The sequence below is a fragment of the Neodiprion virginianus genome, chromosome 5 (assembly GCF_021901495.1).
Source record: "Neodiprion virginianus isolate iyNeoVirg1 chromosome 5, iyNeoVirg1.1, whole genome shotgun sequence".
Classification (NCBI taxonomy): Eukaryota; Metazoa; Arthropoda; class Insecta; order Hymenoptera; family Diprionidae; genus Neodiprion; species Neodiprion virginianus.
In genome coordinates, this window is record NC_060881.1 from 3,253,317 (window position 1) to 3,278,213 (window position 24,897).

Genomic DNA, 24,897 nt, shown 5'->3' on the forward strand with positions numbered 1-24,897 from the left:
TTATCTGACAGCGCTAAAAACTCCCTAGGATAGAGGCAGAGGAGCTACTCACGAACTCAGTGGCGCAAAGGAGATATGAAATTGTTCGAATTCTTCACAGTACTGGGTATTAATACCGGAACGCACCGTAGGACACACCACTGCTACCAGTAGTTAAGAACAAAAGGTATCGTGCGTTGGGTCATCGGATAGTCAAGTAGATGGTCAGGAAGGTCCGGAAAGTCCTACGAAAGTCAAGGTTTACGTAAACAAGACTGTCAGATTCGTAGTATTAATTTCAGGCACAAGTCATGCCTGGTACATAGTTTTGATTACTGGATTTCTAAAATGAATTTCAAAACTGTTGAGATAATTAAACTGCGAGTAATCTATCTCTACAACTCATATCAAGTGATACCTTGGTTGACCACTGAATTGTAAAATGTAACAAAGTTTGTTGTTCTTTTTCATATTCTTCGCATGATTATTATGCGTATACTTATTACTTCAATATCGGGTGAATAATTAATTCAAAACGATCTATGAATGGGGTAAACCTGGGAAAAGTGCTAACGCTCTGTTCTTTAAATTTCAGCAATGGTTGTTAAAAAGCCTTCTTAGTCAACGATCTGCGGCAACTAATGGACAATATGCCTAACAAGCAAAATGCTAATGTCAAAGATTCGACATCAGTAATCAAACTGGATGTCTCGCCAAGGAAGGAACCAATTCAGAAAAGACAGAGAGACTCAAGTCTTGCTTTAAAGCCAAGTGCCAAACGGCAAAAGTTTAATAACAGAACTTACTACGAGAGTCCCTTGAAGCATTTGGGAAAAAGCATGTATACACAATTTTATGATCATTCAATCAAGTCTTTATAAATGTGCAACTGCATTCGCATTCACCATTGACAAATCCAAAGAATACAGTCTCATTATCATTTTTCAGAGATAGAACCAATTCGGCTGTAAGTCTAGATGAAAGCGTTGTTGTAATAGAAGATAACACAGACTTTCAAGCATCAAAGAGTTCAGCTAGCGCAAAAAGTAACAGTACACAATTGACTTGTCCCGATGACAGCATCATTATTTTGAGTGACAATGAAGAGATATCGGAGAAACAGATCAATATCGAAAAGAGAAATCGGAGAATTATTCACGACCAAGATTCGTCCACGGTAAATGCACAAGTGTCAGAGGTTGCATCAGTTGAAAAACGAACGATCAAGAAAAAGAATAGATTTCAATCCCGAATCACATCTCGCAAGGCCAAATATGGAGCTAAGACTATAGTTAGAAAAGTCAATTGTCAAAAAAAGGAAGATCTAATGCCAAAAATGCAACCTATATCAATTGACTCTGAAGATGAGAATATAAGTATGTTGAAAATCCATTGGCTACAGAGACTTGGGTAGATCTTGGGTTCTTGAGTAAAAACTAATCATTTCACTAATTTCGAAATGTTTTCAGTTCCTAATGATGACACCACCAAATCACAAGCAAAAATTGCAATTGACAACAATTCTGAAAGTCTTTGGACATCTAAGGATGTTTCTCCGCCAAATTTCCAGGGTGATGTTAAAGAGAGCACAAAAAATACCAAAACCAATAGTCTTCGCACAGGTGATAACAAGTCTTGAATATTATAAAAAATACTCAGTTTTTCATAATATCTCTACCTTCTAGAGAAATAGAAGTGGCGTTTTCAATGTGACTAGAAATTGCATTAAAATTACATGATTTTTACTGACTGTTAATCGACCTTAAATCGTTATACACACCCTCTTCCAAGTCCAGAAATATCGGAAATGTATTTCATTATTTTTGTCTTTGATGAATGTTATGTTGTAAAGCATTTACTGTTTCTTTTTATCTACTCTGTAGAAACCAACTACCTAGCACCGTAAATATTTGCGTATTTGGTTTTCATATTTTGCTGAACACTATCAAAAAGACACTTACAAAATGTCGGACCATTATGACCTATAGTAATTTTCAAAGTTGTATTACATTCCCTGATTGATCTTTTAATGCCAAAAATAATTTTTTGTATTTCTTGAAAGCATTCGTTTAAACAAAAACTAATTACAGAATCTACAATTCAGTCAGAAGCTACACCAGATGATGTTTTAATTATCTGGACACAAACCGAAAGATGTCATACAGGTGCAAAAGAACTTCCTTCAGCATGTGAGGAACCTACAGAGGAACCTTCAAACCTAGAAGAAAGATCAGGCTTCTGTATAGATACAAAGGGCGATCCGTCCAGTTTGCATCATTTGAATGAAAACAACAATAAAAGCGATAAGACAAAACAACAGCTAAACCCAAACTGGGCTAGATTCACAAAGTACCAATCCTCCGCAAATCTACCTGTAAAAAAACCAAACATTGGATTACATCAGCCTGAAGTAAATGCAGTTGGAAGATGTTACACCACAGAAATCGTTGTCAAACGACCTGGGAGCTTACGGGATATTGTCATTGATGGCAGCAACATTGCAATGGCGTAGGTTTACACAGTTGAATTATCACCACCAATCATTACTATAAATGACAGACAGTGCATAAGGCTGTAAAAACTGTCATTGATTGCAGATACACAAATCACAAGTACTTCTCGGAAACTGGACTCAAGTTGGTAATAGATTACTTCAAATTAAGAGGCCATACTGTCAAAACCTTTATCCCCCAACATAAACGATCCATGAAGCACCAGCTGCTTGAGCAGCTTTATTCCGAAGGCATCGTGGTTTTCACACCTAGTCGATACATAGGAGGAAAAAGAATCAGTTCACATGATGACAGGTAAGCTTTTCTTCAATAATCTTTTATGCAATAATAATTGTATGAAATGTGGTTTCACTGCTAAACAATTTTTGTTTCAATGGTAACTATAAGAATACAAGAAAAGGAAAATATTGCTATTCTTGACTGCATCAAACTTGAGATTGACGTAGAGAAATTTGAATGGCAGCATTTTTTTAAACTAATATTTTCCCATACTTTACAAATAAACATCTAATATTTCCATCAAAAGATATATTTTGGAATACGCTACAATGTGTGATGGGATAGTGGTTTCGCTGGACCAATACCGGGACTTGTACGCAGAGAAACCCGAGTGGAAAAATACAATTGAAAACCGTCTGTTAGTGCCTACCTTTGTCGGTAAATGCGTCATGTTTCCTGAAGATCCTCTAGGAAGACGTGGTCCAAAACTCGAAGAATTCTTGAGGCATTAGCAACGATTGTGGTTTTTATGCCATAGGAGCACGAAATTGTATCAATATGGTAAAAAACAACGCTGTCAATCCGTGAATTTAATAGCTTATCTAACTTTTCATATTACAAGATTAATTAACAAATATGTGTTGGCCCAAATTTGGTAAGGCTGCGTGTTAGCGCTTGGATAAGATATAATTTACATACGTTACATACATTGATAGAAACGTACAAGTAATTTTTATTTTCTTCTTTGGATGTCATTTCAGCGCTTGGTTGACAACAAATTACTATGATATAATTTATTATCCAAGTTGATCTTATTCTTATATGAATACGTACTCAGATATTCTAAAGTAAATCCACATGTGTAATTTTCTGTTATACACATTTATAGAGTATTTCATATACAGTGACTTATTAGTTTGATATTGTTTACTTACAAAAGAGCTTCTTTAACCAATGTAGAAATATTTTTCGGTAAACTTGTTTGATATTCAGTACAATGCATATACCATATGAAGTGGCTGTCACAAATTATTTCCACCATCCATTGATGTAAGATGTAAGTATTCAAAGGAATAATCCGAATGCACAAGCATATTTAAATGAAAATTCAATGGATATTCAACTTGGACCTGCCAAGCGGCATTAAAGGTTTCAGTATAGTAGCCTAGTTTCAGTATAGTGTCAGATAGTGAGAACGGAAATTTTACCTTTGGTACATGTACGCACCACTGTTGGAAAGTTATATTCGAGTATGTTTTTCAGCCATCACGACAGGGTGTTTTGTTCCACGTGGGTCTCCAACACCATTTTCGTGACTGTCGCAACAACTCCATGCTCTCTTGAGCAGCCTTCTGGGCCTGGCGTTGCATTACAGTTGCATTGTCATTGCGTACACCTGATAAGATGCTGTCGTGTTGAAACGCCGTGCTGACCTCTGAAAAAAAATGAATGTGCAACCATGTGCTTAAACTAAAAGGAAAAAAATTATGCAAGAAAATACATACTTGATTTTGCAAATAATTTTTGTAAGACGTAGTTATCGTCTGAAGGTATAGGCTCGTCAATTTTTTGATGTCCAAAGCGTCTTCCAATAAGACAAGAGACGCGTTCTCCCTCAAATAGCGATGAGATTCTACGACTCTTTCTATTCTGTGAACGTTTTTTCTTGTGCCTTGACTCATGCTTTGGTTTATGTCCTTTGTCATTATCACCAATAGGCTCAACCTCGTCTGTCTGGTGATTTACAATTTCATATTCTCCACTCATCTGCGATTTCACTTTAGATTCAGTACTTCCGTTGAGTTCTGAAGGTGATTGAATATTACAATCATTTTCGATATTATTCACAGAAAGTTCTACGGTTGATGATTGTATATGTGAGCCATTTTCATTTATATCAGGCACTGTTTTATCTAATAACTTAATGTTGTTTTCAATTTCGATATTAATTTTGTCATCCAGTATTATTGGTTGATGAATTTCATCAGGATCAATTGGCTCCAATTTTATTGCATCAGCAGCATGGTCCAGTTCTTTTTCTCCAACTCCACTCGTATCATTTACCAAAGATAAATCATGATCGTCTTCCATAGGTTTTATACTTTCGGCATCCGTACTAGTAATCTCAAGATAGTTAGAATTCTTTGCGCTGCTTTTCGTTTTCACGTTTATAGGTGATCGATTCCCCCTGTCAGTACTTTTTTTTCTATTAATACTACTGGAACAGGTTTCAGTCATTTTATTGTTGACTCCACTGCCCAAAGTCTTGGTCTTTTCGCAAATACTCTTACTCAGCTTGGCAGCCAACTTTCGCATTGCTTCTACTTTGTCTGAAGAGAAGCTTGGACTGCCTAGTGATAACTTGGAATGGTGAAATAATTTTTCCGATTCAGTTTGATCATTCCCAATTGGTTCATTCAATGAGAATAACTCTGTGAGATCTGACGTCCGGAACAATCTGCGCTGGCGGGGATCTTCCAACACTTTGTTGGAAAGCAGTTGCTTGAATATTTGGCGGTGATAAATCTGGAAGTTTCAATAGTATAGTTTTTTATTTCGGTAGGTGCTTGATTTGAATTGAGCATATAAATTAACTCCACGAACTTTACCTTTTCTTCTATGGTGCCAGCAGTAATTAGTCTGTAAATGGTAACATTTTTCACCTGACCTATTCTCCAGGCACGTTCTCTGGCCTGTGCATCAGTTGCGGGATTCCAATCAGGATCATAAATGACAACACGATTTGCTCCTGTTAAATTTATTCCCAAACCTCCGACTCGTGTGGTTAGAATAAATACGAAATACGAAGTGTCCTGAAAAATATACGCGTACAGTGATTTCCACCTGTGCTTTTACAATCGAATAAGAAGTGAAAGAACGTTATTAACGTACTGACTTTATTGAATTTGCAGACATCTTGTTGCCTCTGAGACATTGGCGTAGTACCATCCATTCGTAAATACGAATAATTCTCATGCTGAACCAGAGTTTCTATGACAGCAAGCATCTATAAATATTGAACAGAAGGACATCATTTCGATTCAAGCCACTGTTTATATTTGTAGCTGCTATCACATAAACGCAAGACTTTTTCTACCTTAAAAAGCATTCACCTGTCTACTCTGTGTGAAAAGTAATACTCTGTGCCCCTGTTTCTTCCATATCTTGAGTAAAGAGCGTACAACAGCCATTTTTCCAGCACGCTTCCAGTATCCAAAATTTTCTACATCGACGGCGATCACTTCTTCTTCATTTGAATGGTATTCATTTGGATCCTTTTTGTTCATTAAACAATATTAGCTCTATAATGTTCCACAGCTTCATTATCGATCTGTGTGAGATACTCACCATTTTATTATCGTACAGATAGAGATCCGGATGATTGCATATTTTTCTGAGTGCTGTCAAGGCAATAAGTAGCCGCGCCCTGTATCTACCGCTATCCCCGGAATTGCTACGCTCGTGCAAGATGTATGAAACATCTTCCGATCTTAAGTAACCATTGTATAATGCTCGCTGCTCGTCCGTCAAACTGCAGAATAAGACCTAAGCATATCGGAGTTATAATTGCTCTGCAATCTTACTGAAATTTGAATGCTGAAGCGAAATATTTCTGAACTAATATTGCACTAAATATTTAGGCATGCCAAACCTGTTCGTTTTTTTCAGGCAAGCTGACATGATGCTGAACGTCACTTTTTGTTCTTCTTAGCATATAAGGAGTGATAGCATCATTCAACATTGTAGCCACGTTTAGTGCAGTAGCTTCCTGAAGGGAAGAAGCATTTGTGTAACCACCTCGGGTAATTGGAGCTGCAAAATGCTCCATAAAGGCAGGTAATGTACCCAGTTTACCTGGCAATATGAAATCGAAAAGTGACCATAATTCCCTCAATGAGTTTTGCATGGGACTCCCAGTTAGGATCAGACGATGAGGGGTGGAAAATCCTTTAACAACTTTTGTCACCTACATTTGCAAAATTTGAACGCATTACCATAGATACAATATGTAACAAAGACAGAAATAGAAGAAGAAATTTATTAACGGTATTGAAACTAACCTTAGCCTCTGGATTTCGTATTTTGTGACCTTCGTCAAGAATTATATAATGCCATTCCATGTTGAGTAACAACTCTTTGTGGGTCAGAACACCGGTATAGGACGTTACCAGTATTCCTCCGCATTTCAGGCTTTGCACCAAAAGCTCGGGATCACCTGCAACATGATTGTATGCTCTAAGTGCAGAATTACCGCTCATTAAGCTCTATCGGGTGTTGACTTCAATTATTGATTTCTAAACTGCAACATTACACTACCTTTGTGAGTTCCCATGTGATGTAAGGTTGCAACTCTCAATGTTGGCCACCACTCATGGAAGTGTTTAACCCACTGTTCCAAGAGCGTAGCTGGACAAATTATGAGTGAGGGTCCCAGTCCTCGAAATCTGCATTTTGTAATAAAAATTGATGGAACGACAAATATGGGTGGATGGTTATGCTGCTTCATGTAACAAGGGAACTTACCTTCCACCATCTAACAATAACTCGCTACAATCTAGTCCAGCCAGGAAGGCAATAAGCTGTACTGTTTTTCCTAAGCCCATCTCATCGCCTAGCAAGCCACCCAAGTTTCGCCCATGTAATTCCCATAACCACTGTACAGAAACCTTTTGATACCTTGAAATAAATCGTATTGATTATTTAAACTGCATTACCAGTGCATGGAGTTGAAAACGTTTTACCTATACCAAGGTACTTACTTGTATAGTCTTTTCCAAACAGACATGGGAACTTTAAACAGATTATCGACCTTATGATACTCTTTTTCTTTTGGGAATCTGCTGCTCTCAACTCTTTGGCGGTAAATCCATTCATCGCCGTCATCCAAAACTGAAATTGTAATATAATTGAACATTTGTCTTCACATCAGTTTGAGATTGGTACAAATCGTGAAAAAAAGTTAAAGCAATACTTACATAATCTGTTGTAACCAGATTTTGTTTTTATATTGCGAACACTTTTCTTTGCTACAGATCTTTTAGAATCGTCACCTGTTGAAGAAATTCTTGGTATAGGCTAATAGACTGGCGAAGAAATAAAATAAAGTAGCCCCCAAAGTAGTAAATACCTGCCCCCAAACCCAATTTGAAATTAAAACCAAGATTTTGTCAAGAAATGGAATGAATAACACATTCTTTCCTTAAGTACTCTTCTACATACGTATATATTCAATCTTTTAATACCAGAGTCTGGCTGTTCATCACTTGGTAAGTATTCGCTTCCAGACTCGGAATCCTCTTTACAAGTATCAGAATAGTCTGCAGCTTCAATATTGTCAACTCCAGTGGATGGACCAGCTTTGTTTTTTAAAGGCTTGTTTTTGCATTCCACATCGACCATAAATCTTCTTGTATTTCGTGGTAATGAATTATTCATGACTTCTGCTACAGCACTGGCCTGATTGGACTGGTGAATAGCTACTTTGTTCTCTAAGTCGCCTCTTTTCATAATTTCAGGTTCTTTGAATTTTGTCCTTTTTTGAACATACTTGGACTTAGGATTGTTTGAAAGTTTTTGCTTCTTGCATAAATTGTTATCTTTCTCTTTGTTAGTTAGAGGGCGCTTTTTAGAGCATGGCTCTGTTGCCTTGCGCCTGGCAAGCTCAGCTTGTTGAAATATATACTGTTCCAAATCCAAAAGCTGGGTCGTTTTGTTGAAAGTACTGAGGAAATGACACAGGTAGAGTACTTACGTCCTGTATTCCTTAGGGATTACAGAGTGGATTTTAAAACTTTGTTTACCCTCCATTTTTTGGTTTTTGTGCAGCTCTAACAGATGCAGCTTGAAAAGGAGTGATTTCTCCCGACCGAACCTGATTAGCTAGTTCAGCCTTGTCTGATACTAAAGATGCTTTCCTTGTGTCGACAAGTGTATCCTTCGTAGTAAGTGAAGCTTCAATTTGGTGTGAGATCTCAGCCAGGACGCTCGTTTCCGAACGTACCGTAATGATCTGTGGGTAAAATTATAGGTAAATAAGTACAATAAATTCCGTGATTGCACTGGATATATCGCTTGAGGTATTCTTGCGAAAATCAATCAAATTCACCCTGCGAAGTATAGAGTCGTCCTGAAGATCGCCATTCCCATCGTTCCCAGCTGACTTATCTTCAATATTCGGATGTATCTCGCTGCTTTCCATTGCGGAACTCATCTTGTTGAGCCGCACTAATACTTACGACTACATAAATTCGATGGATTTCAATGTTTTACCGAAATGATTCACCGTTCTATTTTATCGCACGTGATGATTTATTTGTTATTTGACGGTGTTGGACATAACCTCTGGATATTGACATATGTATACGCCACAGACTCAATGAGCATGCAGATACACCGTCAAGCTTTCTCACCCAGGATCCTGGACAAAAATGGGATTGTCCATAACTAGCTTTAGACCAACAACTAGTGTGCGTAAACGGGGATTTTTTCCGGGAAATACCAATCTATTACACCAGTTAGGCAGACTTTTACCAGCATATTAGGAACTCAAGTGCCACTTGTCTATATTACAGCGATTAACAGTGACGCATGCAGGTGATACACGGTGCCAACGAATTCAGACGTACTCTGAATTTGTTGACGGTGGACTCTGAGAGAAATTTCTCCAGTTTTTGCCAAATACTAAAGGTATCAAAGGAGGGGACACGTAACAGTAGTGCTCAGTGCAACTAGATGAAACCGTGGTTAAATAATTATCAACAATTACCGAAGTAAATTTTTTATTTTTAAATTCATAGAATTTCCAAGTCACCTAGGTGAGTCGCTTTTGAGCCAATCTAAATTCGATACAATACAAAATGCTCAGCAAAAAAAAAAAAAAAAAAACTGGTTTCCCCCTTTTCTACTTACTGTCAATTTTTCTTTAATTTTTTACCAATGTCAGCAGGATCTTACTGCAATATGAATAAAGATGAACAAAACTGCTGAAATAATGAATACATACATAAGGTTTTAATTTGGGGACAATGGATTGTAACTGATTATGGTAGCAAGAATACATTACACCCAAACCCACTTTGGAGTTGTCATGCCAAAGTTGAAGGTTTCTGGATGACCACAGTGAGGCTCGTTTGGAAATGTTCTAGTCCAATTAAACGCCGGAATTTTGTTAGAAAAATTTGGCCCTGAATAAACCTGGAAGTTCTCAATTCCATCTATGCCAGCTGTGACAATTTTAGCGTCGATAACACCAACAGGGAACGGTTGGGCATAGAGATCACCTCTGAAAGCGAAAATTTCTACTAGATCGGTACCCGATGTCATGCTAAAGTTGTTAAAAGCAGCATGGGCGTCTGGAACGTGACCGTGCATTAGGTCAGCGATTTCGCTTGCTGTCGTTATATTTGCCAGTTGCCTTGCAATCTCATTACTCCTAACGCTGGCAGCATCACGTGAAACACCAGCGACCTGGCGAATTTCCTTAAACATCGGCGCCCCAGTGCAGGACACAAAGCCAACATTAACAAAGTCCTTTGAATAGTCAACAGCATGTGTTATGCTTGGAAGCTGTTCAACCAGCCAAACTGAGTTTAGCCGCGGATCAACAGCTAACCATTGACGGCTCGCTGTTCCACCGTTGTAAAGCGCCAAATGTCGGGACCAAGTAAGACCGTCGGTAGCAAGACGATTTGCTGACATCACCCGCACTGCAAGCATTAACTGTAAGGAATTACATTTTGGTTCATTTTTGTCCATAATTTGTACAAATATCAATACTGGTGCGGTAAATTTCAACTTTACGCACCTGATTTTTCAGAATCGGCTGACTCCAAATACCATGATCACCAATCGCCAGAGGTGTTCCCGCTACTAAAAGTTCTCGACCTGCATTCTCAATAATGAAATATTCATCCTGTGATGACAATGCTCCAGGATATGATGTCATGACGATCGATCGACCAGGTACCACCTGAGAATTTTCGGATGGGGAAAGATGGTACCCTAAATCGTATCTTTTGAGAAGCCTCAACATTTTGCCATATCTGTAAATACAATCTTGTGTTATCTTGGGATCTAAATGATAAATTATTATTCTTCAGCAAATGATTTTAAATTAACTATCTGCCATACATTGTACATACTCATATTAATCCATGCTGCATGAAAGTATAAATAATCGAGTTATATACGCGATTTTGTCATTGTAACTACAGACGTCATAATAATAATGATTTTCGTAGATTTTCCAGTCATGCGACAACTCTGATTTAAAACATTTAAGATTCTCACGGTGCTGCGGTGTTGTGTGCCAATGTGATCTGGGGTTCTCCATTGGTTTTGTTGAACAACTTGAGAAAGGCCATTCCTGCAAGATCTGCATTGACTTTCGATTTATTGTCGGTGTCTTCAAGATACGGCAGATCAGATGCCATGGCAAGCCACAGAAAATCTTCAGATGGAATTTCCACTGTCTTTCTACTGCGACGAACGGCAAACTTCCAGCCAGCTTCCATCCCAGCAAGTTGAGTGTAGAACAAACTTACCTACAATTTCATGAAATTTATGTAAAAAAAAAAGGATATCATTTTCAGCTTTTGAACGTTTTTTCACTGAAGGGTTTTCAACAACGGGCTAATATTTAGAGAACACACCATGTGCCAGTACGGATCCTTGGCTGCCAATACTTCAGCACGTTTTCGATGGTATTCCCGATTTTCTTTAAGATGGTGACGAATTTTTTCACACATCGATTCTTGTGTGGAGCATGGCGCTTCAATTGTGTTATGCCAATGGTGATGAATTAACTGCCAAGTCAAGCTACCCTCCAGAAGGCCGGTGGAGTATGCCTGAACCGTATCTGGATAATCTTCAGAAGATTTTATCTCGATGACTGACCAGCTGAAATGAAACATGGCACAATGTGATCATTTTCAAATTACTCTAAAAATCCCATACTTTTCTAAAGAATATTCTATTAGTGAAGACAACAATGATCAAACAGCGTGTGTCTGTGAATAAGTGTGATATTGTATGATATCTACCCTGTATGGTGTATTCCGGTTCTATAATATGCACGAGCAGCGCCAGTTGGAATAGCTTCCAGATCATTTCCTTGTCCCCAAAAATCTATTCTGTATGCTCCATTCTGTTTCCAGGTAACAGTTGCCGCGTACGTACCATCGTTCTCAACACTAGAACGATAATTAAAATGTCCAATTACCTATAGATCTACATAATCACACGCGTTGTAGAAAACAAATGTGTTTACAAACTTTGCAGCACTGTAGAACTAGAAAGGGACTTAGACTTGTTAAAATACATTTGGCTATGCGGATTTTACTTTCAATTCGTGTAAGCCTTTTGAAATTTTGGAAACTTTGATTTTTTGAATATTTAGATGACGAAGATGAACAAAAACAAGGGGACCTTGTATATACGTACTGCCCAAACTCGCCAAGGATGATGGCCCCTATGCCCAGGAGGGCAACGGCGCCAAGTATGTATGTGGAAATGCGAGTTTGCAGCCACGAGGCTCCGACCACCTTCAGCATGGCTCATTAGTATAAGCAACACACCTTGGTCCAAAAGGAAATTAAAAAAAAAATCACAGCACTGCGTTCTCAACCCATCGATTACAAGCTTTGACGCCCAGTCGTGGCCTCTTCCTTTGAGAAGTTGCCTCCGTAGTTCTCCTTGTGGCTGATTATACTCTCTGTGAATCAAACAAATGTGCGATGGCAATTGTTATTTGCTTGGCCAACTCTAGTTTTTAAATCTGATTGCATCGAAATTTCGGATATTCCATATTTTCGTTGTAAAATTGTCTAGAATTTTCAGCATATAATTCAAAATTCAACTTCCATGTACCTGATAGATCCCTAAGACGCAATAATTATTACTTCTTTCTTTCTGCAACGGATACCAATTCGTCGCTCGTTTCACCATCAGTGCGACTTGCGAGTGTGTGCGATAAATACACAGTTCGGCTAAAAATTTATAATCCTAATCTCTATCACATCAAGACGAAATCTAAATGTACATTTCAATATAACTGAAGTTTTCCCAAGTTGTGTCTAGAATTTAAAGCATCATGCCTTATTAACACACGCATGTTGCAGCAACTAAATGTCTGGACTATTTTATTTTAAACATTACGTAATTGGGTTGATATGAATAAATAAATAAATAAACAAATAAATACAAATATACTGAATTTTTCCCGAAGAATCAATTGACCGTTATTCTTCCAGAGTCTGTTACTTGCCTGCCGAATTCAAAAAGTGCAAATGAGAGACGATGGAAAAATTACATATATAAAGACAACTGTCCACTGCAAACCAAATTTAAGAATGCGTGAAGACAATCGTTTGAAATTCAGGATAGGATTTATGCTCTGGTCTATTAATAATTATATCACGATTTCGTGATGATGGAAGAAGGCAATTATTACTAAGAGCTTATTCTATAATAAGTTGAAATTTTCGCGTTTAATAAATGAAAAATTGGTATAAATCGATAAAGCAAATATTGCAATCCTGTAACCGGCTATCAATTTATAATTAAACTCGATAAAAATAAATTCTCACACTGATCGAAGTAACAGACGCGATACGATTCCGGAGTTCTTTCGAGCCGTGTTATTTCTATTCGTCCAAGCCCGAACGAGTGAAGATCGTAATGAGAGAGCCGTATTTGCGATATATCCACATCGATCGTTATACAAATATGTACACATGCACACACTTACGTATATACAAAACGTACAGGGGTAAGTGTATGCATGTACGTCTGGCTGAGGTGTTCTGCATGAAGGTATAATGAATATATTACAATATTCTCCGAATGTTACACGTGATCTTCTCCGTATATACAGATAACGCAAAAAATAGGTGTAGAACACGGTTATACGGGTAGATCAGATATATACTTATATATCATACATTGAAGCATAACGTATGTAGACATCTACTACACGGGTATCGTTCTACTAGATTGACCGTGATAAATCAGCTTATTTAATATCATATACTAATTTTTTCGAACACTAAGCGGCAGGAAGCGACTGCGAATTATAACTACTACCGCATGCGTATAACGTACGCGTCACGGGGGGTTAAAAATAAATACTTAAATATGTAGTACTAATTGACCTCAGATACTTCTAAACAGCTTTAAACGAATTTACAACTTGTAAAACCTTCCTGGAGCCTTCAGGCCACGTGTAACTGCGATACATAATCTTTCTTATTAATGTTTCTATGCCTTTTTTCTCCCTTTCCTGTCCACTTCCATATTTCTATATTACCTTTATATTTTAACCGCAACGCAGACGATAATTAGTGTACAAACAGAGCTGTAAGCCGTACATAACAATTCTCGAGAAAAATCGTATTATGCAAAGTAATACGAGGTTGAAGTTGGTGTAAAATTGTCGTTACGAAACATTGGGGGAAAAAAATTTCTATTTTCTTAATATTACAATGATTTTTAAGGAACTAAAACTTCCAAATATGAATGTGTTTTGTTTTATTACGGTTCACGGAATTTCAGACAATTCCAAAATGGCGAAATAACGGTTTCTCCTCAGCATGAATTGTTACGATAACGTTACTAACTTCAATATGATATGGCAATCGGGTATATCATCTTTCGCGTAAAATCGGGTTTACATTTAAAATAAGCAGATATAACGTATGTAGAGTTTGAAAATTATAGTTTCCTTCCTAATTAGCTTGACGGTGTACCGTGATAAACATGTTTATACATTTAAAGAATCTCGGAAAAGTGTTTACACCTGTAAGCAAGTTGGACAAATTCATTTTCAAAAAATAATTTTCGTTTGTAAAATACGTGTGCCCTGTGTGAAGTCAGAAATTATAAGCGCGAAATTTCGCAAGTAACAAAATCCACAAGTTAATCCATTAATCAGCATTATATTTGACCCTTTAAACCGTTCACGTTTTGTATAAAAACTTTTCTCATCTCGTATGTATATCTCTTTCCGTTTTCGATGTATGCACTTAGGATCCTCAGTCTGCAATTTCGATATAAAAATCATAATCTGACTAAAACCTGTACCGAATAATTTTACACGTAATTTATGTACTTCAATTAATTCTAACCATTACCGACGATCTGTGAATTACGCACACGCCGGTGACGTAACACGAATTTTTGTAAGTAAGAACGTGATTCAACACTGATAACAAGATACCTACTGAGTATAATTTCAACCAAACATGCATGATGACGAACAGCTTCACGTGATCGAATTATCGGTTATAGATTCTTGCTCATTCCTAAAATACTATAATTCGTACATCATTACTCTCGAATAATACATACGTTGTGTCGAAAATATTTTCCAATCACACCGATACAACAATTATTGTATCTGAAAAAACCAACACACGTGTATTATACCTGGAATAAAATTGATCGATCGTGAAGCTCTCATTATACACAAATATAGTAGTACGAAACTATCGCGTGGTGTAATTTGCAGTTGAGTCAATTGATAGCCGATGTAGAACGACTACAGCTATATTAATTACTAGACTCACAATAAGTTACCACTAACGGCGCGTTGCCGATAAATATATTCTGCTTGCAACAAAAACGGGTTCGATTCAAAGTCACGTATTTATACTTATAAATATAATATATATATATATATATATATATATATATAATACGCGCGTATTTTATATACCGTACGATTCGCAACGTTGCTAATAAATACTGTACATGTTGCAAAAAGTGAAGACAACGTGTCCGTTGTAGATCCCTGTAGAAAAAGGCATGCAAAAATGTGTTTCATGATTGCGAGAGCAAAAACTTTAGCCTACATAATAAGCATGATTTGCAAAATGCAGAGGACTGCACATTACAACTGTTGCCGAGAGCTAGGAGACTCGTCGCGAAAAGAAGTCTGCGCGTGTAAATATAATGAAACATGAAAGTTTTTCAAGGAGACTTTATTGACTGATTTCTTCCACTTGACCAGACGCGAGTCGAACGTGTATTAAGTATAACTATAAGTAAATACATATGTTGTTTAATTCTATTTCTACGCCGTCGCGTCTCGACGCGCAGTACCAACATGCATAAATTTAGAACGGCGATCGCCGACGAATAAAAAAAAAATCAAAAAAAATCAAAAAAAATAAAAAAACATACCGTTGCAAATGAATAGGTACTAACTTCTGCCAAAGTACAGTTTTCCACCTTATCTTAAACCCCTCGCGTAACGGGTTTAACCCTTTGAGTCACAGATTATTATACCGAGTCAACTTTTATAACAACATAATAGTTTTTGCTTTTGGGGTAGCTGATTACGAATCTGAAAGCAGATTTCGAAAATTCAAAGTGGTGAATCCAATATGGTGGAGGAAAATTTCAAATTTGATCAAATCCGGTAAAACACTCTATGCAAGGGTTTTCGGGGTAACTGATTGGATCCACCATACTGAATTTTCAAAACTTGATTACAGATTGGTAATCAGCAGCCCCAAAAATCTATGACCAGAATTTTTTTTCCGGATTCGATCGAATTTGAAATTTTCGTCCGCCATCTTGAATTTACACAATCCGATTTTAGTTTCGTAATCAGCGACCCTAAAAACTTTTAATTTATATAAAACATTTATACGTGTAGAGGGTTAACTTTCTCGGAAATAAATTATTCCTTAAATTTTCCCGATCTTTGTCAATCGAATTTGTTGTCAACAATAATAATTTACATTACATCGCAACAATTACTCTCGATTATTGAAAACCCACTAGTTTACTATCAGGAATAGCAAAAACATCGTAAAGAAATATGTTTAAAAGTTCTCTAAATATCCCAAAAAAAAAAAAAAACTATGTAAAATAGGTGGTAAGAATACTTATCAATACGATTCAATTTCGCCATTCGATGTAAATATATGTATACGTTTTTTATATTTTATTGCGGGAGTAAATGTTTGAGGAGAAAAAAAAAAAAAAAAAATTATAACCGTGAGAGATAAGTGAGCACTGATCCGTCTGCTTGATAAAAATATCAGCATCTTTTACGAAGTATTTCACCTATAATATTGCCAGTTGTAAGAAGAGTATAGGAGAGGATTAATTTCAATGACGTAGCCGCAATTGAAACCTGATTCTATTTTTAGCATGTGGACTCCGAAGGCTTGCCCGTACGGTTAATTATTATCTATATCACACCATGTTTAAGATGAAATGACATCGGAGTCACAACTATAACGATTAGACGAAACGTGATTAGATTTCAAGCGGTTAACGCGTGCCGGGAGTTCAGCTTCCTCCGCTTTGTATTTCGCTTATTATTTTCCGAGTGCATCAACCGGCGCAATGCAACGCGCCTGTCGGCTCGAGACTTTGGCCCTCAGGAGGTCTCAAGGTGAAACGTTCGGTCGTCTGTCGGTCAGCTGGTTTGGGGGGCCGCTATTCATGTATGACGTGATTCGAGAGCTTTGACTCCACGTGAATAGGTTAGCGACGCGTCGTCTAGCGCCGGACGAGTATTCAAACGAGCTTTTTCAAATGGTAAACGAATCGCTTCGCGTTTAAAGGATTACATATGCAAAAGTGTGTTGCATTGCAAGTAAGCTAACACGACGTAAGCTTACAGTCTGTTAGATTACGCGCTGCTTCGTCCCGCACGTCAATTAAAGAATCAACTAACAAGTGGTATAACTAAGAAAAAAAACTACATTACTAATTCTTAGCGTTACGCTTCGAGTAAATAACATAAATGGTTCACAATTACTACCCATATTATATTACCCGCGAATCATTGGATTAAAGAAAATTCTATCTACACAGTGACGCGTGATCTCACGCGTGACTCAACGCCACGTGTAAAATTGATGTCACGAAGGTTAACGATTACAGTATTATACGGTAACGTTTAACTCGTTGATCGCAAAAATGATGACACGATATACACATACAACAGTTTTAAATAAATCGAAAACAGAAACGTGAGAAAAATTTTTACAAATAATCTTTCATTATTCATAATACACAGTAATTCTTTTCAATTTAATCTTACCTAAGGGAGTTGAAGTTGTTGCTGGTCACGCGCAGAGACAAGGAGAATCAATCGGCACATAGAGATTACATTCCTCACGCAAGAAGTCGGTCGCGGGATGTGCCTCCAACCGTTCACAAGTTTCTCCGACACTGACTGATGCGAGACACGGAACGAAGTTTCGCTGGAACCGTCCCTCCCCCCCCCCCCCCCCCCCCCCCCCCCGCCCCCATCGCTAGACAACCCGCATCCCCTCCTTTTCGCTCCCCCCCCCCAACCACTCGAACCTGCTGCCATCCCCTCCTTGCCGCACGCCTCCGACCTTCTCGGTTGGCAACGACGCTACGCGGTAACACGGCCCTGATATGCCGTGCCGATGCGACGCTGAATGAGACTTGTCGATAATCTATGTGATCGCAAATTTTTCACTGGTTCACCGTCCGACGTCGTGTGCTGCAATGTTACATTCATACGTAAACGAATAACTATGCCGGCAGAAACTTTTTCTTATTTCTAGGGAGGCAATGATGCGAGGCGAGGAAGGTCAATGTCTTCTGACAGGTCTCTTCTTTTTCCTCTTACCATTGACAATGGGAATTAGACGAGATGCGTTAACTGACGTGAGAATGCGATTTTTTTTAAATCGAGAATTGTAGTAATCTTACGTCACGGGGATTCCCCGAATAACTATTGATATTTAGTAACTTTTCAGACGATTTTTTTTGGGGAGATTATTACGGTAAGGTTATTTTCCCCGACAAACACACACCTGCGCGTATCTGAAGAATCCTTGTTGTCACAACGCGGAACTTTAAAGTATAAATTAGTAAATTATTGAGCCGGTTGCAGGGTTTTGAAGAAGGCGGGACACCAAATACGTATCATACATTATATACATTATACATGTATCTTTAGTTAAGTAAATAGAAATAAACGGCTCATGCATTTATGGCGTGTCATTAATCTCAATCGATCTTAATTATTCCACTGTAACTGGATGTTTGTATAGTCAGTGCGACGTGTTTGTATGTACGGATAACCTGAATCCTTGATCTTCGGCAACTTGTATGCACGAATTAGCTATAAAAGTACAGATATATGTTTGCATTTGCATACATAAAAAATGTGTAAAGAAAAATACAGTTGATTTTCACAATAATGCTTGCGAAAACATTCAAGTCCACGCATAGGTATGTATGCAAGCAAAACCGAAAGCTGTCGTGTCGTCGTCTTTATCTCATTCGATTCGCTTGCTAATCGCTGCCAACTAGCGCCTGAATGCGTGTTAAGTTACAATAATTCATCTAAGCACGATTGATCATTAAATGTAACACATATACCTGATTGTTCTGATCGATTACCGATGCAAATGTAGCGGAAGCAAATAATATTTGATTATTGGATACTGTATATGTATGATATGGCTTTACGAATATCTATAAGTATAATATATTTTCCGCCGCAGGCGTTTATTTTTGCGTTTTTAAATTTAGCAACCGACTATCGTACTGTATAAAAAAAAAAAAAAAAAAACAACATTTATTTGGCAGCTGGTGCTTGAGGATAGTTTGTTTCAAAGTTGAGTAGTTAAGAGGAAATCTAGTTTCTTTTTCAATAATTGGAAATGCTAGCACAACAATGCAATACGTGTGGACGCAGATCTGTTTCTATATATACACGTGCATACATATAAAACGTAGTGTCAAGCATTGCGTCACGTTGCGAAACACTTTATGACACAGTAGCAGAGAAGATTTATGTATCTTTGCAGTTCAATGTTTGTCTTTCCCATTGATATATGCAGCTGCATGTATGTGTACACCTATACATATATAATAAATAAATTGGAAGCTGTCATCCCCTATCGGATTGAGAAGCTAACGTGTAATCTTGAAAAGATCTTGTGATCTATACGTGTATACGGCAGCTGTATAGATGACTCTGTATAACGGAAACGAAATTCATAACCGAGGAATTTCTTGATTGCGGTTTCTTAAACGTCGCGTCAGCCCGAAGGAATGCAATATCACCCCGTTGGAATGTGCCCTGGGGTCCATTGGCAGTTCGTACTTGCATATTATTCACGGCACTCTCCTAATGAAATGAGGTCGAAACGTTCGGGAGTTTCATGCTTTCACGCGATTCAAACGCGTGGTAGAGGAGGATTGCGCGCTATCCTTTTTTCACTTCACCTTCGCCCGTTTTAATATTGCAAAATCGTATAAGCTGTCTAATCTCAATAGTCAGAATTTCAGCAACGCTTCAATCTACGTGCTAAGGCAACTCCAACAATATCAGTTATCCGGGTCCGCAAAACCTCGTCTAATCGACTCCTTCGCTTATCGTTAGCAAAGCGATCAAGCAATCTTCGCGTAATTGGAGTTAATTTCATGGTTGATTACATTGATGAAAATACGTATAACCATGACGAGTCGCGTTCAAATTGTTATTGCTAGCGATGATTTTCAACAAATTATCCAGCATTTTTAACTTTTAGTAAAAAAAATATTAGGCCAAATTTATTAATAATACAATATAACATATTTATAAAGGCCGAGGCTTGGGATACCTTCTGGATAAAAATCGCTGAAGATGCGCGATCCTGTAGAAGCGCAGGCGTCCGTAGGATCTGTATCCCCGTCTTCGTCGACGTCCTATACATTGTCGGGGTGGAAATACGCTCGTCGGATGCGCGGCAGTCTTGAGTCTCGTTTCGAACTTGGTACCGAATACGAGGTCGCGATTCCCAACGTCGAAGTTTGCTCTTTTCATAAGTCTAGCTGCATCGTCTTACCCAGAAAATAATTTAGAAAATAATTAATCTGTTACTCGCGAAGTATATCGATCACTTTGTCAAAGTATCACGTCCCGCATCGCAAACATGAAAATGTTATTCTTGCTGCTTCTCGCTGTAGGAATTACGACGAGTCTCTCCCAGTCCAATCATGGCCAACCAGCGATTGAAAATACCATTAAAGTATCAAAAAGAGGGACGGAAAGCAACCGCGTACATTCGATACCCTTGGGTTCCGATGTGACGTTTCACTGGAGGTGCATTTTTTCGACCTGCAGTAAACCGACTGACTCCGAAAAATACATCAAATTCTGATATAACATGACGGGAAACATTTTTTTAGGGTCGAACTGACGGACGAAACGATCATGGTAGAAGTTCACTATGTCGGTGAAGATAACACCTGGTTTGCGGTTGGATTCTCTGATTACGGCGAGAAGAGCCCGGCTGATTATTGCATTTTGTGGTCAGGCTGGCATCGGGAAATAAACCTACAAGTAACACCTTTGGCTAGTTAGCCGATTTTTACCCGATATCGACGTTACTTTTTCTACATATTATTGCATGAAATTCTTGCGGACGTACAGTAAATATTTTCCTGCAGGACGTTTGGGCGGATGAAGACGGTAAAATAAGCGTCGACGATCAACAAGACTGCAAAGACTTTTTATGGAAAAAGCGGGGAAATGTGACGAAATTTTCTTATACAAGAAAATTTGACACCTGCGACAACGAGGACTACGTTATCGAAGTATGACCATCACAATTGCCGTGATACAAACCAAAGTTTTATATCACTTGTAAGAATTATTCGATGTCGACGGATTTATACATACTACCCATCAGGATGGGACGACGCACATTGTCTGGTTGAAAGGCGAAGGGCCCTTGTACTCCATCGCGGGTCTGCAAGTCTCCGACGCCAAGGTGACGGGGATGTCCAGGGCTCAACTACCCAGGGTGGTTCACCGCGCAGCGCCGGTCCCGAACGACGCTTGGACATTAGAACTTTTGGCAAGCCAGGTCAAGGTACCCAGCGATGAAACGACCTACTGGTGCAACGTTCACAAGCTTCCCTCCTCCTTGAGAGACAGGTAGGCCAAGAAACAAATTGAGCGAAAGGATGATATTATTTTTGACTCGTTTCGATCGTTTCCAAACCCGTCTGAACCCTTCTGATTTTTTTGCGTTCCGTTCCGGATTCATTTTCACGCGTTTTTACAGTTTCTGTACATACCTGAACCCGACCGATTTTTTTCTAATCAGCATCGACGGTTGCCGGACCCGCTCGAACTAGTCCCAGTTTTTCGGGACCCGCCCGAACCTTCCTGAATTTTTTCCGATCCATGTCGATCGTCTCTGGACTCGGCCGAATCTTTTGGAAATTTTATCAACCCGTTTCTTTTTTCAAATAATGAGATATTGTATTACGTGCGTTATAGCGATAATCCGATTGATTTTTGTTCGATAGGCACCACGTCCTCAAGTTCGGACCGGTGATTCAACCGGGCAATGAGCACCTTGTTCATCATATGGAAATATTCCATTGCGCTGGGCCCCCCGAAAGATCTATTCCCTCATACGCCGGCCCGTGCAATCATCCCGATCGACCGGAGGAAACCAAGGTGAAGTACAAGATTCGTTTCTTTTATTGTAGCTCAACGATTTCTTTGAAATTTTTCGACGAGATTGGTGTCCAGGTGACAATTTCTACTATTACGAATTTTTACAGAAATTGTAACATTTTGTATTATTTCTTATAAAATTTTAAATATGCATAGTGTTTCCCAAACAATTGGTATCTTTTGTTAAGAATTGTAGTAGCTTGTAGATTTTTTACTGAAAAAATACAAATTTTGATGAGAAATCTATAAGTTTTTATGAGAAACTATGCATATTTATAATTTTGTACGAAAATAATTTTTTTCACAAAATTTTATACACGAAATCGCCCAATTTCCCTAAAAATTCGTTGAATATCGTAGGAATCATTTTCATCAGGGTGGTCGAAGTACTGCGGCATTGATGAGCCTTTTTTCCTTTAGAAACTAGGCAAGTTGCGATCAAGAGATTCCAATCAACTTGTTAATACCTTTTATTTTGAACTGACCATCTTGGGCGATTGCAGGTGTGCCAAAAGGTACTGGCGGCCTGGGCAATGGGGGCGGAGGCATTCGTTTACCCGGATGAAGCTGGTCTTCCGATAGGCGGTGAGGATTTCAATCGCCATGTAATGCTAGAGGTTCATTACAACAATCCCGAGTTACATTCAGGCCAGGTAGATTCGTCGGGAATTCAATTTGTTCTCACAAAAACCCTTCGGAAGTACGATGCGGGCGTAATAGAGCTCGGTCTTGAATACACGGACAAGATGGCAATACCACCCGGGCAGGTAAGAATTTATGTACCTTAATTAGCCTGAAGTTTCGATCGATTAGGTTTGATTAAAAAATAAAGATGTCACGGATACTCGCGCGATGTTTAAATTAACTAAGTGGTATATCTTATTCTCTTGGGCGGCTCACCAACCACAGTTTAAATAAATTTACCACTGAACAATTTGTGACTTCAACTAAAAATCTGCGTTAAATTGAATTCTCGATCAAACTTGATCGATCGAAACTTCGGAAATATAAAAATCTAACATCTCAGGATCTATTTCTACACACGTCGCATATACCAATATCAATGAATTTGCTGTTTAGGAAGCCTTCACTCTTTCGGGTCACTGCATAGCGGAATGTACCGGAGTTGGTTTGCCCAGGGAAGGAATAAAAATATTCGGGTCTCAGCTTCACACCCATTTGCTCGGTACGCAGGTCGCGACTCGTCACGTAAGGGACGGCATTGAACTACCGATACTGAACCACGACAATCACTACTCGACCCATTTTCAGGAAATCAGACTACTCCCCAAACCCATCACCGTTTTGCCCGTAGGTATTTCTCGGCGAAGCGTGTAATTTATCGCTGTTACTGCTATTATTATTATTGTTCCTTTTTACGCATCTCGATACTTCGTAACAAAAACATATAGATTATTGTACTCAGCACCCACTTTCAGGGGGATTCTTTGATAACAACGTGCACGTACAACAGTCTGAAGAGGTCCAACGTCACGTTGGGTGGATTCGCGATATCGGATGAGATGTGCGTCAACTACATTCACTATTATCCGAGTACGAGACTAGAGGTAAGTACGATTGTCGAACTTGCACTACATTGAGAATGCTAATAATGTCTGCAACCACCGCAAATCGATCGTTAAATTGCGTAACTTATCCAGGTGTGCAAAAGCGCGATTAGCAGCGACGCGCTTAGGACATACTTCCGTTACATGCGAGACTGGGAGAACCAGCCGACGTCGAACGCCAAGGGAATATCAGAGAACTACCACAGCATCGAATGGAACAGGGTCCGCATAGCAGCCCTCCACGATCTTTACATGGCCGCGCCATTAAGTACGTGGTAATGAAGCTGCGGCTTTGGTCAGGACCCAGGTTCACGGGACGATTTGGTCCAAGTTCCATAGCTGATCATTAACACTCTCTTTGGACGATGTCGACGCTTTCTTCCTTCCCGCAGGTATGCAATGTAACAGCTCGGATGGCTCCCGACTTCCAGGGCTGTGGGAAAACGCGGCGTTGACACCGATCCGGTTGCCCTTGTCTCCACCAGCTCGTGACTGCCTCGGTATCTACGAAAACGCATAATCATTACGGAATATAATTAGAATACACTTGAAGACTTCAAAGAAACGTATGCCGTAAAATAAATATATTATTCAGATTCATGTGTGAAGATGCACTCGTTGCAAAAATATGTACCCCATTTGGTCCTTGAATTGTCCTGTAAAATGCGAAAATGTATCAATAAAAGTGAATGTGATAAAACAGAAAATATTCATTCAGTGATCAGTTGAGATTTGATGTATTAAATTTTGAGAAGTTTCTATGTTGCAAAATTTGATAAAATTATTTTTTCCCTGCCGCAATTATTATGTGGCTTGTTTGTCGTGGATGAAACACATGCCAGGTTTAGGTATTTATAGGACGTTATCACGCTGAAGTAAATGATTCAGCTCGGACTTTCTGTGTAGGTGTATAAAAATATTGGTTCTGGGTAAACGATTCAAGGCAACAATACGTTTTCGTTTACAAAAGGAAACATGGACCAAGGACATGTAAAGTGCGTATTCATGTGGAAAATTATTGAAGAGCTAACACGATGCTGAGACGTTTATAAAACTCGCTTTTTGTTTCCAAACGAGTGTGCACTAAAGTAAGAAAACGCGCAAGCACTCTATCAAAGAAGCCTGATAAAAGCAAAGTTTCCAAACGCCCCAGGAAATCCCC

General features: G+C 38.6%; 4 protein-coding genes and 1 long non-coding RNA gene across 13 annotated transcripts; 3 read left to right on the forward strand and 2 right to left on the reverse strand.

The window, feature by feature from the left end:
- The first annotated feature begins 74 nt into the window (after positions 1-74).
- LOC124304852 (NEDD4-binding protein 1-like) lies at positions 75-6,516 on the forward strand. Of its 6 annotated transcripts, none has more exons than XM_046763567.1 (8): positions 136-496; positions 575-820; positions 928-1,355; positions 1,449-1,601; positions 2,070-2,487; positions 2,577-2,786; positions 3,019-3,272; positions 6,381-6,516. In XM_046763567.1, exons 2-7 carry the CDS (start codon positions 621-623, stop codon positions 3,221-3,223), a joined length of 1,614 nt encoding a protein of 537 aa, XP_046619523.1. In that variant the 5' UTR covers positions 136-496; positions 575-620; the 3' UTR covers positions 3,224-3,272; positions 6,381-6,516. The 6 variants fall into 6 exon arrangements, with proteins under 6 accessions (XP_046619524.1, XP_046619518.1, XP_046619523.1 ...); XM_046763566.1 differs by lacking the exon at positions 6,381-6,516 and adding an exon at positions 3,975-4,139; XM_046763568.1 differs by lacking the exon at positions 6,381-6,516 and having other exon boundaries at positions 75-166; positions 3,019-3,223.
- On the reverse strand, positions 3,333-9,339 carry LOC124304845 (DNA excision repair protein ERCC-6-like). 2 transcript variants are annotated; one of them, XM_046763546.1, is made up of 15 exons: positions 8,818-9,339; positions 8,513-8,721; positions 7,955-8,433; positions 7,688-7,762; positions 7,472-7,601; positions 7,236-7,388; positions 7,029-7,156; positions 6,773-6,927; positions 6,364-6,678; positions 6,060-6,257; positions 5,825-5,986; positions 5,608-5,718; positions 5,321-5,524; positions 4,217-5,237; positions 3,333-4,146 (listed from the first exon to the last, which is right to left on the reverse strand). In XM_046763546.1, the coding sequence occupies exons 1-15, from the start codon at positions 8,920-8,922 to the stop codon at positions 3,971-3,973; spliced, it is 3,621 nt and encodes a 1,206-aa protein (XP_046619502.1). In that variant the 5' UTR covers positions 8,923-9,339; the 3' UTR covers positions 3,333-3,970. The 2 variants fall into 2 exon arrangements, with proteins under 2 accessions (XP_046619502.1, XP_046619503.1); XM_046763547.1 differs by lacking the exon at positions 7,688-7,762.
- A 136-nt stretch (positions 9,340-9,475) lies between these two features.
- Positions 9,476-12,294, reverse strand: LOC124304851 (putative phospholipase B-like lamina ancestor). 2 transcript variants are annotated; one of them, XM_046763561.1, is made up of 6 exons: positions 12,153-12,294; positions 11,753-11,902; positions 11,363-11,609; positions 11,001-11,254; positions 10,516-10,753; positions 9,476-10,430 (listed from the first exon to the last, which is right to left on the reverse strand). In XM_046763561.1, the coding sequence occupies exons 1-6, from the start codon at positions 12,260-12,262 to the stop codon at positions 9,771-9,773; spliced, it is 1,659 nt and encodes a 552-aa protein (XP_046619517.1). In that variant the 5' UTR covers positions 12,263-12,294; the 3' UTR covers positions 9,476-9,770. The 2 variants fall into 2 exon arrangements, with proteins under 2 accessions (XP_046619517.1, XP_046619516.1); XM_046763560.1 differs by having other exon boundaries at positions 12,138-12,279.
- LOC124304860 (uncharacterized) lies at positions 11,592-12,299 on the forward strand. Its single transcript, XR_006908282.1, has 2 exons — positions 11,592-11,729; positions 12,109-12,299. It is a non-coding gene; the product is annotated as an uncharacterized LOC124304860 (long non-coding RNA).
- A 6,116-nt stretch (positions 12,300-18,415) lies between these two features.
- Positions 18,416-24,426, forward strand: LOC124304850 (tyramine beta-hydroxylase). Of its 2 annotated transcripts, none has more exons than XM_046763559.1 (10): positions 18,416-18,938; positions 20,886-21,039; positions 21,147-21,293; positions 21,389-21,636; positions 22,014-22,167; positions 22,671-22,934; positions 23,248-23,478; positions 23,607-23,735; positions 23,829-24,003; positions 24,128-24,426. In XM_046763559.1, the coding sequence occupies exons 1-10, from the start codon at positions 18,907-18,909 to the stop codon at positions 24,253-24,255; spliced, it is 1,662 nt and encodes a 553-aa protein (XP_046619515.1). In that variant the 5' UTR covers positions 18,416-18,906; the 3' UTR covers positions 24,256-24,426. The 2 variants fall into 2 exon arrangements, with proteins under 2 accessions (XP_046619515.1, XP_046619513.1); XM_046763557.1 differs by lacking the exon at positions 18,416-18,938 and adding an exon at positions 20,466-20,799.
- Positions 24,427-24,897: the final 471 nt, after the last annotated feature.

Bases quoted from the DNA above. Each gene is read 5' to 3' on its own strand.
- LOC124304851 (XM_046763560.1), bottom strand. From the start codon at position 12,262: ATGCTGAAGGTGGTCGGAGCCTCGTGGCTGCAAACTCGCATTTCCACA. The intron at 11,903-12,137 runs GTCCCCTTGTTT...TTATCGTTCTAG, and splicing joins GGGCAGTACGTATATACAAG to TGTTGAGAACGATGGTACGT. The intron at 10,754-11,000 runs GTGAGAATCTTA...TTGTATTTACAG, and splicing joins GCACACAACACCGCAGCACC to ATATGGCAAAATGTTGAGGC.
- LOC124304845 (XM_046763546.1), bottom strand. From the start codon at position 8,922: ATGAGTTCCGCAATGGAAAGCAGCGAGATACATCCGAATATTGAAGAT. The intron at 7,389-7,471 runs GTAAGTACCTTG...ATTTATTTCAAG, and splicing joins GTTTGGAAAAGACTATACAA to GTATCAAAAGGTTTCTGTAC. The intron at 5,719-5,824 runs GTGAATGCTTTT...CAATATTTATAG, and splicing joins TTTTCACACAGAGTAGACAG to ATGCTTGCTGTCATAGAAAC.
- LOC124304850 (XM_046763557.1), top strand. From the start codon at position 20,630: ATGAAAATGTTATTCTTGCTGCTTCTCGCTGTAGGAATTACGACGAGT. The intron at 21,637-22,013 runs GTAGGCCAAGAA...TTTGTTCGATAG, and splicing joins CCCTCCTCCTTGAGAGACAG to GCACCACGTCCTCAAGTTCG. The intron at 22,935-23,247 runs GTAAGAATTTAT...TTTGCTGTTTAG, and splicing joins TGGCAATACCACCCGGGCAG to GAAGCCTTCACTCTTTCGGG.
- LOC124304852 (XM_046763568.1), top strand. From the start codon at position 621: ATGGACAATATGCCTAACAAGCAAAATGCTAATGTCAAAGATTCGACA. The intron at 821-927 runs GTATACACAATT...ATCATTTTTCAG, and splicing joins AAGCATTTGGGAAAAAGCAT to AGATAGAACCAATTCGGCTG. The intron at 1,602-2,069 runs GTGATAACAAGT...AACTAATTACAG, and splicing joins AACCAATAGTCTTCGCACAG to AATCTACAATTCAGTCAGAA.